Source organism: Dicentrarchus labrax, unplaced genomic scaffold, assembly GCF_905237075.1.
Source record: "Dicentrarchus labrax unplaced genomic scaffold, dlabrax2021, whole genome shotgun sequence".
NCBI classification, from domain to species: Eukaryota; Metazoa; Chordata; class Actinopteri; family Moronidae; genus Dicentrarchus; species Dicentrarchus labrax.
In genome coordinates, this window is record NW_026136719.1 from 5,863,152 (window position 1) to 5,882,118 (window position 18,967).

The 18,967-nt window shown below is 42.0% G+C and overlaps 1 protein-coding gene across 11 annotated transcripts in view; it reads left to right on the forward strand.

Annotated features, from left to right (window-relative positions):
• The window catches only part of LOC127351488 (C-myc promoter-binding protein), a 69,934-nt gene that overhangs the window by 47,534 nt on the left and 3,433 nt on the right, over positions 1-18,967 (forward strand). For 3 of the 11 annotated variants that reach the window (XM_051379045.1, XM_051379048.1, XM_051379046.1), the window contains 18 exons: positions 370-576; positions 710-838; positions 4,309-4,450; positions 6,232-6,360; positions 6,675-6,767; positions 7,956-8,075; positions 8,353-8,502; positions 9,081-10,291; positions 10,984-11,209; positions 11,736-11,839; positions 12,051-12,226; positions 12,831-12,998; positions 14,088-14,268; positions 14,389-14,643; positions 15,196-15,313; positions 16,247-16,273; positions 17,349-17,511; positions 18,351-18,415. In XM_051379045.1, the coding sequence (XP_051235005.1) occupies positions 370-576; positions 710-838; positions 4,309-4,450; positions 6,232-6,360; positions 6,675-6,767; positions 7,956-8,075; positions 8,353-8,502; positions 9,081-10,291; positions 10,984-11,209; positions 11,736-11,839; positions 12,051-12,226; positions 12,831-12,998; positions 14,088-14,268; positions 14,389-14,643; positions 15,196-15,313; positions 16,247-16,273; positions 17,349-17,511; positions 18,351-18,415 (3,664 nt within the window). The remainder of the gene's footprint in view (positions 1-369; positions 577-709; positions 839-4,308; positions 4,451-6,231; positions 6,361-6,674; positions 6,768-7,955; positions 8,076-8,352; positions 8,503-9,080; positions 10,292-10,983; positions 11,210-11,735; positions 11,840-12,050; positions 12,227-12,830; positions 12,999-14,087; positions 14,269-14,388; positions 14,644-15,195; positions 15,314-16,246; positions 16,274-17,348; positions 17,512-18,350; positions 18,416-18,967) is intronic. The other 8 variants (XM_051379049.1, XM_051379050.1, XM_051379055.1 and 5 more) reach the window with 5 other exon arrangements.

Below are 18,967 nucleotides of genomic sequence, written 5' to 3' on the forward strand. Positions count from 1 at the left end.
CATATTGGCTATTTATTAGTATTATAAAGCACATATTTATGTCTATATTCAAAGAGTCTTCCCTTAATAACGTCCTAATTCCTGCTTATTGATAGTAAGTAAGGAAGTTTTTAACTTATATTCTTTGCTCAGTATGAGCCAAAGTGACAAGGCTTTAAACTATTAAACTTGCATTTAACTTTGTATTTATTTTTATTTTTTAATTATTACAGTTTTTTACTAAATTATGAGCAAGATCTCACTTTAGTGGGAATGTATTCTAAAAGATGAGATTTCAGCCTAAAGATTTTGAGTGAAATCACACATCCATGAGCCTGATTTGTGCATTAAAGAATTTCCTTTTCCTCACCCTCACCTCAACTTCCACAGGAGATCAAATCAGCCCAGAAGATAGCCAAGAAGTACTCGTCCATCCCCCAGCTGTGGTCCAAGTGCCTGCTCCGTCACTGCTACGGCCTGTGGTTCATCTGTCTGCCAGCATACGTGAAGGTGTGCCACTCCAAGGTGCGGGCACTTCGCACCGCCTACGACGTCCTCAGGAAGATGCAGGCAAAGAAACTGCAGCCCCCCGACGAGGTACGTTAACCATTCCCAAAAATACCTGTTTGACATTTATTCAACTAGACAACAATGTTTCCAATGTTTGTTGTCTCACACTGAGCTCTATTTTAAGAGTTTCTATCTGAACAATCACACATGTACTATACAGGTCTGCTACCGGGTGCTGATGCAGCTGTGTGGACAGTATGGCCAACCTGTCCTGGCAGTCAGGGTCCTTTTTGAGATGAAGAAGGCCGGAGTCCACCCCAATGCCATCACTTACGGCTACTACAACAAGGTACAAAGCCAAAAATTATTGTATATATATTTTATTTTATTTATTTATTTGATAGGGACAAAGCACGTTCGTGAACAGACGCTGTCAAGCCATTTTTGCTACACAAAATTCAACCCTTTTTGGCAGATAAAAATAAACAGATACAGATAAACAATACATACAGTTGTCATGTATGGTTGATAAAGTGATGTGATCTAAATCTGCCAGTAAAGACGGAGGTTTTTTTATTTATGTCATAAAACATTGCGCTTGGATTCAAATGGGAATAAAGGGTGCAACTCACCAGTACCTACCCTGTGCAGTGTCTTACACAAGTGCTAATAAAAATATATTAGCACTGGGACTCCCTGCCCTGGGTGTGGTGTTCCTGATGTGGGTGTGTTAAGAATATTCTGCTGATTCTGCTGCAAGTTGGACTAATGTGTGAACACGCCCATGACAGCCGAAATGTCAAACTAATCTCTGGGAAGACTTTTCCAGTGGGATAGTCCCCTTTTCCATCAGATGTAATGGATGAAGACACGGACTGAGTCGGAGCAATAAAACACAATTAAAGTCAGGAGAATTGGCTACTGTTCAAATCAAACAGTCGTTATGCTCATATCGAAGGGACGGGCTATATGAGGAAATATTATAAACTCAATTTGATTTTAAGATGCAGAGAAATATCATGACATAAAATAACTACAATGACTTTAAGTAAACATGCTAATAATATGCAGTTTCTGTACAAGTTAAGCCATACTCTGCATAAAAGTTCGTTAGAAAACTGCGATATATTATAAAGCTGACTGATTGCAGCCTAGATGCTGATTGTTTATTCATGATTTACAATAGGCGCATAAATAATTGCATCCAAACTATTACCCCACTGTTGCTCCATCACTTAAATTCATTCCTCTCCGGTTGGTACTCACGAGGCAGAGAGACACTTCATCACAGTAATGCCTCTGCAGACACTCGGCTTGCACATAAAAAGAAACATCGGTGACATTTGCAGTTTCCCGCCAAGGTTGTACGGTGTCGTGTGTGATCACACACAGGTGTCAGGATGAATCGTGGCTCTGTTATTACTGCAACCTGTCCCTGGTCTGGCAACCCAGGGAGTGAAAAAAGTAAATTGGCTGATGTGGGAGTTGGCTGTTGGGAGACAAGGCCACAGTACAGGTTACGTCCGTGTGTTTTTAGGCTTCAGAGGGTCTTGTTTCATCTTAGAAATGGACGGCTTGAAGGGAAAAGGTGGCTGATCCCTCCACTGACACAATTAGTATCTGCTGCAGCTGCTGCGTCCGACAGTTGTTGGTATTTTTTCTCACCTTCATGCTTCTTTAGGTTTTCGAAGTCCAAGGATAGAAAAGAGGTTTTGTTTGTGTAAGAGCTCATTTATTAAGTCTGGCATTTATTCCCCTTTAAATACAGATGCTTTAGCACAGAGTTTTTAAAATGCAGAATATAAAATTAAACTGAACTAAAAACTCACCTGAAGCTAAACTGAAAAGAAAATTCCTCCTTGAAATAGTTGAGAACATAAAACTAACTTCTGAGAGTGGAAGTAGAATAACCTTGATGCTCCCCCGTAAATGGATCTCTGTGCCAAAGTTACCACTGTTTGCTGTTCTCTATCTACAGTGCCCCCCGTCATTTGCAGTTTAAATATACCTGTTCCCTGCAGAACAGCACTCGAGGCAAAGCACCACACGATAGCACAGTTCAATTCAAATTAGGTTCCAACAACTGTACTAAGTTTCTTATTCCTGTACCCTTGAGAAATAACACCAAACCAAATATCTGATTATTATTTGCAGCTCGAGAAATGTTAGAAAAACCAAAACATGGTTTCACATTTCCACCGGTGAGAGTCGTACAATTTTCTGTATCAGAGTTTCGGAAAGGTGTAAATCCATTCTGGGAGAATCGAGGAACTTCAAACACAATTTATCTCACATTTCTTATACCGAGTCTTTTAGAAAAACAACAATAACAACCGGAGAAGTGTCAACATCATTAAGTCAAGACAGACTTTCTGGGTTTTCGCATCACAGCAGGAAACTTTGAACTGTTCTTCTACATTGGGTTTTGGCCTCGGTGGGTTAGACTCTATAACAACAGCGCTGTGGATGACTCACACTTCTCCATCATCAGCATCCCTTTATGCACTTTTTCTGTGTAAATAAAAACACAATTGGAGACTAATGGTGAGACCTGAGTATTGGTTGAGCAAGAAGTCAGGTCGATGACAACCTTTTCTCCTGTAACAGTCAATTAGAAGCTGTGCTGATTTGCTTTCTTGTCGCTAGAAGACCGATACCTTTTTCAGATCTGTTAATTAAATATGACGCTACAGCCTCGAGACAGCCTGGCTCTGTCAAAGAAGCAAAAAAACATGTAGCAATACCTTTAAAACTCACTCATTAACACATAATATGTCATTCTCAGTCTTTCACCATGAGGTTGGCAGTGAGCGATTAGCTTAGCTTAGTGAGGAGAAACAGCTATCTTGGTCCTGTTCAAAGAAATAGTTCCAGCTTCCCGTCAAACCACAGCTTTTTGTTTTGGCACTTGAGCAACTGAGCTGTAGAGGTGTTGGTAGACAATCTTTATGCTAAGCTAAGCTAACCAACAGATATGAGAGTGATATCAATCTTCTTATGTAAATCTCCCAAAAATGCCAAACTATTCCTTTAAAGACATTGATTGATCGGCTCAAGATATCAACCATCAGTCACTTGTCTAAGATTTTATGGATTTCCGCCTTATAAACAATCACAGTATCTCAGATCCTGTTGCTAGGAAGGTCCATTCCCAGGTAGCTCTCTTACAGACGCTTTACAAAGACTACAGAGTTATTTTGGAATATCAGTAAGTGGAACTTTGGCCAGATCGCTGTCGTTAAGTCGTCTTAACATTGCTGACAACATCTGCAGGAGGGCAGCCTCCTGCCACCTCGCCCAGTCCTGAGAGGCTTTGCACAGGAGCAGCCAGCGTAATAAACCCGGTTCTGCTCAGTGGCATACCAATCGTGTTTTTCTCAGGGGGCTTCTGAAGTGTATTTTAGGAGCAGACAGAGACTGTCGAACGTGACTTGGCCACCAACAGCTGCGGTTCCTTTCCTTTCCTTTCCTGATGTCGAGTGTGTCTCTGGATCTAATAACGCTGAAGTTAATGCCTTTGATGAAAAATTCATTCAGGGTGATTTTATATCGAACGGGATTGGGTCAGTTTTAGTTTGCTCTCTTTAAAAAATGTTGAGTTGAAACTGAAGTTGGAGCTCAATATTCTCACAATATTCAGGCTCTTAATGTTCAGTTATTTAGTAGAAGAATATAAGAACATTTCATGGTGGAAGATACTTGAAATAGAAACTGCTTCAAGAAAATGTGATCAGAAACTTTTAAAAGTAACTTCAACGTCATTCATCTTCTCCTTCACATCTCTCTCTCTGGTCTCTCTCCCTCCCCCCCGGCGTCCAGGCGGTGTTGGAGAGCACGTGGCCCTCCAGCACCAGAGGAGGATACTTCCTGTGGATGAAGCTGAGAAATGTCGTTCTGGGCGTGGCGCAGTTCAAACGGGCGCTACGACGCCACGCTCCCCTCACCCAGAGCCCTCTGTCAGGTAAACTGAGATCAACAACCCTCTGCATGCCTCACAAGAGGAATGTTGTTGTTGTCCATGCATTCAAACCAAGAGCAACCATGAACACTACAGACTGGTATCAGAATCAGTTAATAGTATAAAAAAGAGACTGAACTTATCATTTACACTCGCAAAAAAGGAGATTTAGTGTTTAAGTTTGGATTGTTAACGTTCATACTGCCTCAAACACGTAAACAAATCTGTTTAGCTTTAGGGTAATGCTGAATATCAGTCCAGACTGTTGTTTGTTTTCAGTTTATTTGTTTTTTTCTGGTTAAGCCTTAAGGACTACTGGCTGACCAATATCTGTAATTATAGCCATCATTTCTTACAAGTTTGCACTCAGATGTGTTAAAGCTTGTGTACGACATCACCAAAAAAGACTGCATAGAAGAATCCTTATACAAGAAAAGAGTCCTTATACAAGAAGGTAATTTCAGTCATTTTTTGGAAGCGTTACACATGGACAATAAATTAAATAAATCAGGCTAGTAGCTAATGATAATTACTCATTAAATATAATCTAAAAAGATGATGATCAAAGATTTACAGAACAATCTGAAGGATAAAACACTTTATAAACAACACTTGTTCCTACTGCAGTCTCAAACCCATGTATCTGAAGCTCAGAAAGGAAAATCAATCCAACCACCATTTCGAAATTACATTTGTCAGTCGTAATTAACGACCAGCAGAGTTTAAAGGTAAAACTATAAAACACAACTGTGTGATTTAACCCCCCCCCCTGCATGCCAGTGAACACCTGCACACCCAGTACATGCTAATCCCCGGCCTGCTAATCCCTGCTTTTTTAAGATACTCCCTGTTACTGGCGTAAGCATTGTGTTCTTAAACTCTCCTCCTGAGTTCAGTTTGAAAGAGCCAAAGGTTCACACACACACACACACACACACACACACACACACACACACACACACACACACACACACACACACACACTCATCTGTACACACCAGTGAGAGACACAGTTGGATTTCATTTCTCACAATGTTACTGATGATGTAACTTATAATACATCGCTCCACTCCCGTCCTACACTCATATATAATAAACTTTTACTGTGACACAAGAGGTGAAAAACAACTGGCCTAAATGCTTCTTTTTTATGTGTTATTTTCTAATAATTTTCTATGAAGTTTCCTAGAAATAACTTTGTAGTTTGATGCTTATTAGAGGGTGAATAGAGGCATTGCTCTGCAACAGTTACTTGGAGTTTATAAGCATTTGTTGATTTCTAGAGGGATTTCCTTGAAAGAAGTGATGAAATTTGGATCTTTTTAAACTCAATTAAATATTTATTTTTGGAAACTTAATTCTCCATATTCATCATTAAATTATATATTTTTCAAGTCATTTTTTAATTGGAAGTATAACAACTGAGTCAGTCTTTGTTTTCTCTATAATTAGTACAAATTTACATTTAAACATTTACAGCAATCAGCTCTAGTAAACTATGGGACCCATAAATAAATATACTGTTTTATCCTGGTGGCTAAACATTATATATAAAGTATTTTTAAGCTTATGTTATTAATATTCTGGTTCATCTGGATTTCTATTAAATTACAGAAGCAATACACCAGTACCATACTGATTCTTCATAAGCTCTATAGAAGATAGACACTTCCTTTCACCCACTTATCCAACACTTAAAGATATATTAAAAAGAAGAACAGTTGATCCCCTGTGGAGCAGAAATGGCGCCCGGCTTCCTTTAACGCCTTGTTGTCTTTGGGCAGATGGCAGCGACCTGGACGCTGTGAGTCACGGCAGCCTGGATAGCTCTGCAGACACTAACCTGGCCGAGCAGGGCCCCTACGCCACTGACTCCGTCAAAGTAGACCCCACTGATGATAGATCTAGCACAGGTACACTCAACATGGCTGCTGCTTGACTCAATCTTTCACAGGCAGCCATCTTTGTTCTACATCTTTTTCTTCTCTCTCAATGACATATATTTTTTATTTTTTATCCTCCTTCCTCATTTGTCCCGCTCACCGACCGGCCTCTTCCTCGTTCCCCCTCTTCCTCTTACACCTCCTAACCTCTGCTGCCTGTTTTTCCACCTTCCTTTCGTCCCTGTTGTCCATCAATGTCTCTCCCTGGTTTTGCGGCTGTGGTTTCTGCTCTGCTCTAACCCTGCCCTTCACTCTGGCCCTGCCTGTGTTGCCCTTGCATGCAGCCGGCCGTGGGGGCGGCAGCGTGGGCGCCAGGGCCCTGGTGGCCAACTCACACTGGGGGGGCTGTGAGCTCAGAGAAGCCACCCTCCACCCAGGTAAACCTCTCTGTCAGCCTGCCTGTCTGTCTCTCTCTCTGGTTGCATTTTTCTATCATCTTGCAACTGTTTTATTTTCTGACTTACTCAGCCCTTCCATCAACACACTTTTTCGGTTTCTCTTTGTCTCTGTGATCTTTGCCTCATCTCTCTCTCTCTCTCTCTCTCTCTCCGGCACATCCCAGTCTGCTGCTCCTCTCTTTCTCATCTCTCTTTTGCATTTCTCTCTCCTCGCATCACCACAGAGTGATTTGTCATTGTCAATTATGGCGAGTAATTACCCAGAGGCACATTCTTTTTGATTACGGAAATAATTTTAATCATGGAGATGGCAACCTGGCAGGAGACTTCGGCTAGTGCGCACAAAGTCTGGGAGGGAACCGCAGCTCACAGCACAGCAGGAGGGAAGGACCTCGATGTGCAGTTCATTGATTATTACAGTCCTGGAATGAGTTTTGTCACTTGCCATCAGTTGCGAGTCGCTCCATACTGTATTACTGCCGAGCTGTGCAGCCTCATGTTTTATTTAGAGATGCCGACCAGAGAGTTTCACGGGAAAGATGAAAGAGGAGAACAAATCATCAGACAGCTGGTTGCCTGGAGACCCAGGGAAGTTTTAGAGGCAGATGGAAGAGTCAGCCTGGAGTGACAGCAGGGTTTTTTTTTTTTCGTCAAGTCTTAACAGTTAAATTCATTAGCAGCTGTGAAACTGAACTTGGCTTTCACGCAGTCACTGTAGATCTCTGCATGCCCTGAGGAGGATTCTTTTATTCAGCACAGCTTAGCTGCTTTTTTCTCTTCTCTCCCTGCAACAGTGCAGTGCCTCCCAGAACTGAGGAGATGAAAGGGAAGAAATGCCTCACTAAGTTTTTTTTTTTGTTTTTTATGTATGTTTCATAAATCTCTTCTACCACAGTGTAAAGCTGCAAGAGATGCACTTTTTTTTAAACACCAAAAAGCTTTTTAAATGAAGGTAAATAAAGGATTTGGTGGTTTGTTCAGTAATACGAGGGGTGGCACACATACAGTGTTGTTGAAGTATTTCTCTTATACTTGAATCGTTCCTCTGCATAAATTTTCCATGCGTTGTGTTGCATATTTCTGTTGATTTTGTGGTTTAATATCAGAGAGAGTTCAGTACTTCTATTGTCCCTCTTATCTAATTTCATCTTTGTCTCTGTCCTCTAGGAGATCAGTCAGACTTGGGTTATAACTCACTGTCCAAAGAGGAGGTTCGGAGAGGAGACCCCAGTGCCCAGGAAGCCGTCCCCGACAAAGATGACAAGAAGGAGAGCGACTGCAGCTCCTGTCAGTAGTCTGTCTGATCTGATATCACCTGATATTTCTGTCTACTGTACCTTCTAAAAATGATAGCTTGGCAGCTTCGTAGCCACATGGGATTTCCCCTTCCTCTGCCTTGATCTTTCCGTCTGTCTCCTCCAGAGATGATTCATTCATTTTGGTTTCTCAGCATCAAAGCATTTCAGTCATGTGCTGTTCTTTTTTTTAAGAGAAATGCAATTTTTTTCAAGCTGTGCAAATACTAAAAGAGACTGATTTTAAATTGTAATTTCTGTGTTTGTAGTGTCAGAGACTGAGAGTGCTAAGGGAAGTAAAGACTGCCTCCCTCAGCTGGACATGGAGGTCCATTCCTCCTTCAAATCCCGTGGCATTGTTCGCAGCAGTTGTCCGTATGATGATTCATCCTGTAAACCCAAGAGCTCCGCCAGCGCAGGTAGGGAAGAAAACTTAAAAAGATTAAAGTAGTTTTGAATAGTGGGGGGGAAACTGAAATGTTTTTCCTCACTGTATATTTCCATTTCAAAGTTTTCTTTTAATGATATCCTCAATGTTCCTCAACATAGAAACACAGACCCTCAGTTTTAATTATTTCAATACCCATGAGCCTCAGCTGCTGTTGCTATGGCGAGGAAGTCAGAGGAAAGAATGAGAGACGCATTAAAAGACGTTGTTTTCAGAATCTGAAAGTGATATCATTTTCACTGCTGATTGTGTTATCTCCTCAAAGTGTAATCTTCCGCTCATTGTTAGCAGCCCATTCTAGCAGAATTGTAGACTTAGTGATTGCGTGTTTCTTCAGGCTTGTACCGTTTATCAAATCTAATGCTGTTGGTTTATATTAATGATTCAATCAAGTCCAGTCAAGCCTTGTAGTGCAGCATCATCTCACATCATCTATGCAGAAAATGAATGGGATGTCTGGAACCCTGTACGCCCAAAATAACTCGCTTTGTAACTCACTCATGTCACTTCCTAATATAAATGCAAATAATTCCCCTTCCTCTCTCTCAGGTCATGTTGCAGGTCTCCTCTTCACTTCCTCTCTGGATGAGATCGGCGAGGTCCACACCAACAGTTTGCTCAGGAGACATAAGAGCGCTCTGGAGGAGGTGGTGGGCAGCGCCAGCAGCGGCTCGGCCCTCGACTGGCAGGGCGTGAGGAGCCGCCGGCTGAGCGGCGACACGGTGGGCAGCAGCGGCAGCGGCACCACTGTCCTTGGCCTGGGTATGAGCCAGGGTGAAACGGACCCAGATAAGATCGCAGGACAGCTGGGCGCAGATGTCAAAATTCTCTCCGGGGCCAACTTCAGTAAGAATAAAAGGCCTCGCTCACTGGCTCTGGGAGGTCTAGAGGGGACGGCTGCTAAGGCAGGGGCTGCCAGAAGTCACGATCACATGGAGGAGGAAGAGGAGACGGAGGGACAGGACTCCAGTGATGAGGACCGAAGTAATACAGAAGCTATTTTTGATTTGGAGGATCTGGATTTAGACAAGCCTGCCACGAGGGCTGGCATCGGCTCTCATAAAACCAACAAATCTCATAAGAAACTTGTTGAACGCAGCGCCAGCTATGGTGGCATGAGCACTGAGGCGTCCAGAGGGACCGTCAAGCGCACAGGCATTGAGACGGGATACGACCCTCTGTCCCTGCTGGCAGCACAGTCACAGACGGAACAGGAAAATGACGATCAGTACCCAGAGGGGGACGAGGCCAGCACGCCAAGCGCCCGCAGGCACTTGGCCAGGGAGATCGAGCTCTACATGAACCACATGGGCAGCCCGCTGAGAAGCCGTACTCCCAGTCTGGACTTGCAAGACCCGGCCAGCCCCCTCCTCCTCCACCCTTCCTCACTCTCTGCTCCCCGCAGAGCCAGTCTGCCCCACAGCTCCCCCCTCAGGCCTGCTGGAGTGCCGCGCTCCTGCACCTTCCACCCACCCTCGCCTTCCCAAACCATCTCACGCCAACGCCTATGGTCGTCGCCTCCCTGTCGTAGTTCTAGCACCACCCCCAGCCCCAGCCCCAGACCCAGCCCATACAGGGACAGGACGGACAGGATGGGCCAGGCGTCACCTTCACCTTCGTCCTCCTCTTTCGCTCTGGACACTCTGCTCACACCAACGCTTGATGTATTCAAGACCAGTGTGTTCTCTGCTGGGAAGGGTGTGGCAGAGAAGGCCAGCCGCTGGTATTCCCGTCTGGCCACGTACACCACACCTACCAAGGTACTTGTTGTCAAAGTTAACTGATTGTTGTGTGATGATACAGGTGAACATTTGATCAAACACATCTCAGTCTATTAGTGTTCAGTAAAGCAATGCAGATATGATTTGTAGCAAATGGGCAAAATGGATAAATCTGTGGCAGAGAGTATTAAGCTGAGCCTAAAGTTGGATGGCTGCTGCCATCTTGTGGCCTTTGAGGGTCTGACAGCATTCTTGCTGTGGACACAGCATGCATCTTCCATAGTTACAGCTAAAGCAACAGCTTTTATTGAATAAAAGCTGTTGCTTTAGCTGTAATTTCAATAATTCAGTAATTTGCAGCCAAATTACTGAATTATTGAAATCATTGCAACATCTTTGGGGATGTTTTTTTTCTTCATGTAGGCTGATCTTCACTGTAGCTTCTGTTTTCTTCATCAGCAGCAAAGTTTGTGGGTTTGCTGAATGTTAAAAGCTTAAATAGCGAAGTACTGTACCTTTCTAGTGCTTTTATTAAATAATTCTAGATTGATTTGTGAGGTTAAAGTCATAGGGAAGATGCATTTGAGTGGGGGTGTCTTTACAAAATGTCTTATTTGTACCTCATGTGAGCAGTCTTGGTTGTTAGTCAGTGCTGAACTTGATCTACTGTTGCTGTGAGTATTGAAGTCCAGGACGACATTAACCTGCCCGGCTCTCTCCTGCTCATTCAGGACGGTCACAGCGACCGCCTCAGCGTGTCCTCCCTCGGTGGAGATCCAGACGGCTCCTCTCTGCTGGATGAGGAGGACTGTGGGGAGTTGGAGAGCTCCGTGGTTTCTCCACAGAGGAACGGCCCCATGGGGCCCCGCAGAAGCCCCAGACGCAGCCCCCTCCGCAGCAGACTGGACAGCCCCACTGCAGGCTCCAGCCTCGGGAGACCCACATCTCTGCAGCCAGGTAAGAGCAACCCTCGCTCGTGTGACAGTTAAAGCCAGTGGTTCCCAAACGTTTTAATGTCAAGAAACCCCACAATAGATGCACATTAGACCAGTTGACCCCAAGTTTGAGGATTTTGTCTTAAGGATCCCTCTAATCTTTATTTATTTTTAGGTTTTAAGATTATGAAGTCTTCATAGTCAATCAGTGATCAAAATGGGTTCACTATAAATTACAATCAATAAAAACAACCAAACAAAAATCTTCCAGAAATCCAGAGTTTGATTGATTGAATTTGAACGTTCTCTCTCTCTCCATTCAGTATTGATACTTCATTGTTATATTTTCATTCTGCTTAACGACAAACAATGAGACACAGACAGAAAATATCACTGTCTGTTAAAAATTAATTGAGAAAGCAATAAACAAAATGTATAAAACATATCTCCCACTTTTCAATAAAATATATAGAAACAATATTTAGCGGAGAAGTCAGGTCGTATCTTCTCCTATGACATATTCTGATCATCCCTTCGTACTCCTGCAGGATGCGTCCTCTCGCCTCCTGGCTTCCCTCTGCCAGACAAGTCGGACCTCGGCTCTTCGCGCTACACCAGCAACACCAGCATCTTCAACAACTACGCCATGGAGGTAAAAACTACAAGATGGAGAGTAGTGGAGTGTTATTCCGCAGTGAGGAGGTGGTCAGTGTTGTAGATTATAACTGAGAATTAGTGGTTAAGGGTCGATGGTTCTTTAAAATCTTGATCATCTTTGGTCAGTAAGGTAACCTGTGTGTGTGTGTGTGTGTGTGTGTGTGTGTGTGTGTGTGTGTGTGTGTGTTGTGTGTGTGTGTTTCCAGCTGCTGATCTCCAGCTGTTCTCGCTGTAAGACGTGTGACTGCCTGGTGTATGACGAGGAGATCATGGCCGGCTGGACAGCAGACGACTCCAACCTGAACACCACTTGCCCCTTTTGCGGAAACCCCTTCCTGCCCTTCCTCAACGTGGAGATCAGGGACATGCGAGGGCCCGGCAGGTAGACGATAACACCTTAATACTGAACTGCTGAAACAGTGAAAATATAACTGTTAGATAACTTTAGAGGAATTTTGTAGTTGTCTTGTATTTGTTGTTTTTATCGTCAGATTATCACACGATCTGTAGCATTTAGACTCTTCTAGATGGAGCTACTTTTTGGTTTTTACTAATATTAGTTGATTACTGTGATTGCTTATTGATTGAACTATCCACTGTTCAGGCCTGATTTTTATATTTTTAATAAATTTATGACTAAATAGGCAACAAACCAAAGTTAAGAGTTTAACAAAAACCCAAAAAATTTGATCGACATTGGCCTGGAAACATTAGAAAAACCTGCTTCAAACCATTGAGAATACCACAAATGAAAACAGAAATCTCTGAAGTAAAATACCCAGATCTGTTTTAACTTTGGCAGACATTAGTGTGTTCATGTTCCTCATAGTAAGACATTTTCAGTGCCAAAAAACAAATCAACAAAATGATATATTGTGAACAGGATGAAATGCTACAGGGATTTTATAACCACTAATTAATCAGAAAAGAAACCTGACTCGACTTTCCTGAATGTCCTCTCTTTGTGCGCCCTCTCCTCTTCACAGGCTTTTCCTGAAGGGAAGCCCATCGGTGGATGAGGCAATGACCTCATCATACTCGGCCTCCACAGGTTTCGACACAGGGACGTCCACCTTGTCCACTCCCTGTCCTACAACAGCTGTCTTCCCTCCCTCCCCTGTGATTGCTGTCCAGGAGTGCTTGGGCAGTGGAAGGTAAACCACATTCTCCAGTTATCTACACACTGATCCTACATTGATAAAACATGTGAATTTCCGACCAGTCATTAGCGGTTTGGTTGCATTATGGGTAATGTAGGCGCCAGATTTTGATGTATGGAGTAAAAAAGATGATATCTGTTATATGAGAGTAATGTAGAGTAACTAAATGTCTTTTTATCCACCAAATACCTACTTTGTTCTCAGAAAAATGTTTTAATTCATGCCACATATAACGGCATGCACACACTGTAGTTTAGAGCAATGTATTTTGTGGTGCTCACTTTATCAAATTCTTACTGGTGACTGTTTTTCAAAAAAAAGGGACCTGCATCTCATTTAATTCATCCACGTGTATAACAATATACCGCATGTAGAAATCTGAGTTTGGAGCCACAAAGTCTGAATATTACATCCTTTACATATAGAATTAAATATCTGTCTTCTACATGTTCTCCTGTAAAGGACCTTCAAGACAAATGAAAACATCCTTCATAATCACATTGTAGTGTCAAGCAAGTGACTGATTGATACTGATGTTACTAGTTTTGTTTGATGGGAGGACGGCCGGGAGGATTAAATACAACCAGAAAGCAGCTGACATGAGGCCTGAAACACTTTTTTTTTGTCCTTGTGGTTCATTCTCAGATGTGCTGTATGATTTTGTTTTTTACAGCTCATCTTCATTCAGCTTCCAGTTTGTCTGATTAAACAATGCTTTTGAAGTAGGAACCTACAGTAGCTTCATCCACATGCCCCATCTGCATTGTAAAAGAGCGATATGAGATGATCTGCAGCACCTGGTCCAAACAAAGCTTTCTGTGTCTGTGTGTGTAACACAGAGACCACGTGCTTGTGAAACCCTCATGAGGTTATTAAATGTGTGAGCAACAGGGACGAACAGCGCCTGATACCCTGGTGCCGAGATATCAGGAGGCTGAAATGTGATTTTTAGTGTTTTTGCTGATTTAAATCTGGATTCTGTTTTGTTTGTGTGACTTAAGACACTTAACAACAATCATCTTGTTAAATGTTGTGAGTTGAGATGTGTGTTATGAGCTGATCCTCCTTGCTGTGTCTTCACAGGACTCGATCAACCAGGGTTCAAGGTATCAATATCCCCTCAGACCGCCGGAAGGGGGCGTCCTCCCCCGGAGCTCCCATGGCCCGCAGTGTCAGTGCCTTCGGTCCTCTGGACGAAGGATCTCGACTCAACCGCTGTGTGCCGACATCGGGTAGCCTTCCCAGCCGCCTCAATGAAGCCACGGTGTGTCTCAACACAAATCACTGATGTTTTTAAATCAATCAGCATTTGTTAAAAAGGGCTGCACATACTTTACTCATGGCAGTTACAAATGTTACCTCCTGTCATTCTTGTCCCGCCCAGGACCCGCTGAGTATGGAGTGGCGGCTGCACAACCCCGAGCCGGTGACGGTTCCCTACCTGAGCCCGCTGGTGCTGTGGAAGGAGCTGGAGAGTCTGCTGGAGAACGAGGGCGACGCGGTGATCACGGAGGCCGACATGGTGGACCATCATCCCATCATCTACTGGAACCTGGTCTGGTACTTCAGACGGCTGGACCTGCCCAGCAACCTGCCCGGTCTCATCCTCACCTCTGAGCACTGCAACAGAGACTCCCAGGTCTCTCTCACACACTAAACATACAACACTTAATGATAATTATAATAAGGGTTTCCGTAGCAGTTTTCTAAACAAAGTTAGAAAGTTCTGTTATACGTATGTGTCTACCTGCAGCACGCATTAAGAATAGCTATAAAGAAATAGCAAATCTTCTTGCTCATGGTTTTGTTTGTTTATGTAGGTCATATAGATCATCAGTACAAGGCAATACATTTCAAACTGGAAACCAAACTCAAACCTATACTGTATGTACATGTACCTGTAATTGTTTTCCAGATTTCCATGAAAAACACAGATTTGTTTAAACCATTTTATCTGTTTTTTGTGTCCCTGTGCAAAAAGCAACTCAATCACCAGTTTACAGAAAAAAGAAAGTGGAGCAAATGAGATAATGATTATGTCAAATAACTGTTAAAATACAGTCTTGTAGTGCAAATAGTATTTTAAAAATCAGATTTTGACCTGTATTTGTATTGTGTTATTGTTGAAATCAAATTGAATCCGTTTTTGTAACGACTGTCGGACTGTCTCTCTCTTCACCTTGTCCCTCAGGTCCCTCGTCACTGGATGTCGGAGGACAGTAAACACGTGCTGATCCAGATCCTGTGGGACAACCTGAAGCTGCACCAGGACCCCATCCAACCTCTCTACATCCTCTGGAACACATACAGTGAGTCACCTCGCTCTCTCTGCGGACCAGAACAGACCAGTTTAAAGTCCAGTTTAAAGTCCATCAGGCAGGGGATGTGTGGATACAGAAGAAGTGAACAGTCAGAAAATAATAAATGTGTGGTTTTGTTGTCCTTTATTGTGAGTGATTGAGAATAGACTCATATTCTTTTACTTAATTTTATTTTAGTTTATGTGTCACTATGTGACTTCAACATTATGTATGTTGTGTATGAGTAATTATAAAATTGGTTGTATACATATGTGTGTGTGTTGTTTTAGAGAGGTCAGGGGACGATGTGACAAAACCCTTTCTATGAACGGGTTATGAAACAGGCTTAGTGGATAAATCATGACGTACGTGAGGCAAGTTCTGTTATAGAGTAATCACACGCGACTGGAGGATTAGCTCCACCTGCTGTTTATCCTGATGTGCACAACTCCTAATATTAAAATAACAGTAGTGGATGGAAACAAGCAGTAATTGTCATTTTCTTTCTGTAGATATTTGGAAATTTGTTTAAAATTTGCACTTAATTTGGATTGAAACTTGACTAATGAAGACAAATATGCAGGAATTCCACCATTATTATGGTATCATTGAGTGTTTACATCAAGTGTAAACCTTTTGTCACCCATTGGTGCGTGGAGTAACACTTTGAAGACTCAAGTCTGCATTATCGCTGTCACCATGTTGGTTTTTTGCAGCCAGCGGCGGTGACGTACTGCGCAGCTTCGATTCGTCCGTAGCAGGAAACAATGATAAAAACATCCAATCTGCGTGGAGCCACGAGGAGAATAAAACATTCCTCAAAACAAATACATGTAACATTGTTCTCCACTGTTAGAGCTCTTTGAATGATGTCTGAAGGAGGCGGGGAGGCAGCCAGCTAATCCTTGTCCTAACAGGCTCTGTCTGCTCTCTGTCTTCCAGGGCTTAATTGTACTCTGTTGTTAGAGAGTGAGTGTTCGTCTCTGCTGCAGACTCCCACAGATGAGTCCTGTTGTTTGTGTCCCGTGACTGTCTGAGGCCCGCTGTCTTCCCTCTGTTGTGTTTTACTTTGCTTGATGCATTGCAGTGTCGTCTGTGGAAAGTCAGCCTTCAACTCTTCATGGTTTCAGTGTCTCTGTGCGGTTTTCACACTGTTAACATGGAACGTGTTTGTTTCAAATACAGCCCCGCTCTGTATTTGAATGTTTCTCCACTCGCTGACTGTTTCTTTTGTTTTTTTTTAAATTCAGCAACTTTATAAGATGGACGTTGTTGTCGTACTTAAAGGGCTGGGTACTGAACAGCAGCCACATCCTGCTGGTGCTCCTGAATACCTTAACTATCCATCACCTTTCAGTCACCAGGATTAATCATATAAATACAATGTGGAACTATTAATATGAATACAACTCACAATATCTCATTAACCTACTGAGCTCGTAGATCCAAGTTTATGTGTAAAAGTTCTTATTAATTCATACTAACTATTGCTATTTACTAAACCAGGTTGCACCATTAAACTTAAGAAATGTTTTATTGTGTAGATTTCTTAAAGAACATCTGTATCAAAAACATTTGTTGATATAGTGTGAAAATGTGTTTCAGTGTATGCATTAAAATGAGTGGGAAATATCTTATAACTAACGTATTGGTATATTTTAGATGCATTTTGTGAATTGTAATTATTAAATAGTCGGATAATTATTTTTTTATTCTAAACTTTAATAAAAACAAACTTATTTTATTTCATTTAAAAAAATTCCTATCCTAAAATAATAAAATTGTCCACAACGTAATGTTAAAACCTGTATAAAGTGATTAAACAATGTTATTTATACCTCACACTGAACTTCTAATTAGTGTATTTTACCAGTACTGGTTCTTTATTCTCCAGTATAGATACCCAGCCCCCCCAAGTACTTTTCATCTGAGTGGAAACCTGTTTGATGATTAAACCATCCTCATTTGCCGTTACTGTTTTATGTCTTAAGCACTAATATAACGACTCCAGAGCTGAACTGTGTGTGTGTGTGTCTTTTGGTAGACGTCGGTTACCCTCTGTCCCGGCCGGTCTCGGAGGAGGAGAAGCCGTTCAGCGAGGACTTACTGCAGAGCGTGGTGAAGAGCATCCAGAGGAACGACGTCAGCCGGCCGATGGCTCAGCTGCTGCAGCTGCTGGGCCAGACGCTCGGGGTCAAGAGGCAAAGGTCAGCACTGACATGTCGTATCAGGATTATTTCCTTTATTCAGCTCCAGAGTGGTCGCCGTTATGCAGAGGTTCTTCCATGTGTGTCGGCTCACATCAGTCAGCGTGTGTTTACTTAACCCAAAAACCCAGCGGGCTTTATCTGCTGCTTTAAACGTCACCGAGAGCTCTTCAGAAGCAGAGCGCCTTCAGAGCGTGTTGCCATCCCAACGTTGTTTACTCGTAGATCCTTAAAAAGGATAAAACAATGTGTTTCTCCCTTTTAAAATCTCCTCTAACCTGCCTCTCAGTGATTACTTCTGGCCTTGGTGTCATAATGTTGATCTAATGTGAAATTTGATTTGGAGTCTGCACACTGTATTTTATTTTGAAAATTGACCAGATTCTCTCTGTTTCTGTGACTGACTTCCTGCCACTGTGATCTGCTCTGTCGCGTCTTTATTCAGAAAATTACTTTAAAGTACCTTTACTTTACTTTTTACCCCACTACACTTATTTGATATATTTAGTTAGATACTTTACAGATTCTTACAAACATAACAAATCAATTATATTATAGATTCAGCTACAAAACAGTATATAAAGTAATTAAAATGATACATCAGTGATTATCAACCAATAATATACATTATTCTGAAATGAGCCATTCTGCATAATGAGTATAAATAAATAAATATAAATATAATAATAATAATAATAATGTTCTAACAGATTTAACTAATGTTGTTATTTGGTTGTATTGAAAGAGTAAAAACATAAATTGAATTTCTGTTCAGAGAGGAATGATGATGATGAAAATGTTTGAATTTGTTTCGACCTCCACTCTCTCTTCCTCCTCAGGAGTTTGTACAGGGACATCCTCTTCCTCTCCCTGGTGGCTCTGGGAAAAGATAACATTGACATTGGTGAGTCACACTTTTATGGTTTGAATTAATTCATTGATCACGTTTATGTATGTTTTTATAATTTTACATCAGCTCAGGGGTTTCACTTTTGTTGAGCTCTGAGATGTAAATATTTCCAAGTTGCTCTGAGTAAATTTAAGAATTTAATTTAAAACCTGCATTCACTGATTTCTATAAGAATATAAGAACGTTGACATACAGTTTATTTACACATCCAGCGGTTATGAAGCATTTGTGAGAAAGTCCAATATTCACGCTACTTTTAGCTGTTTTTAAACTTCTGAAGTGAAATATCTGCCACTTTAGCTCCTAAATGCTCCACTATGTACGTCGTCTACGATTTGGTTGCTGAGAAGAAAATGTACTGTGGACTTTTTTGGAGCTTCTGGGCAGAAACAGCTGCCTGTTGCGACAGGAAAGACCAAAACAATGAGCGAAAAGACACTAAAACGCTCCGAAGAGCTGAGGGGGAATTGCAGTATTTGTCATTTGGTCTATTGACGATAGAAAAACATTTATTAGAAATCTGTAAAAACTGAGAAAAAGTCCTCT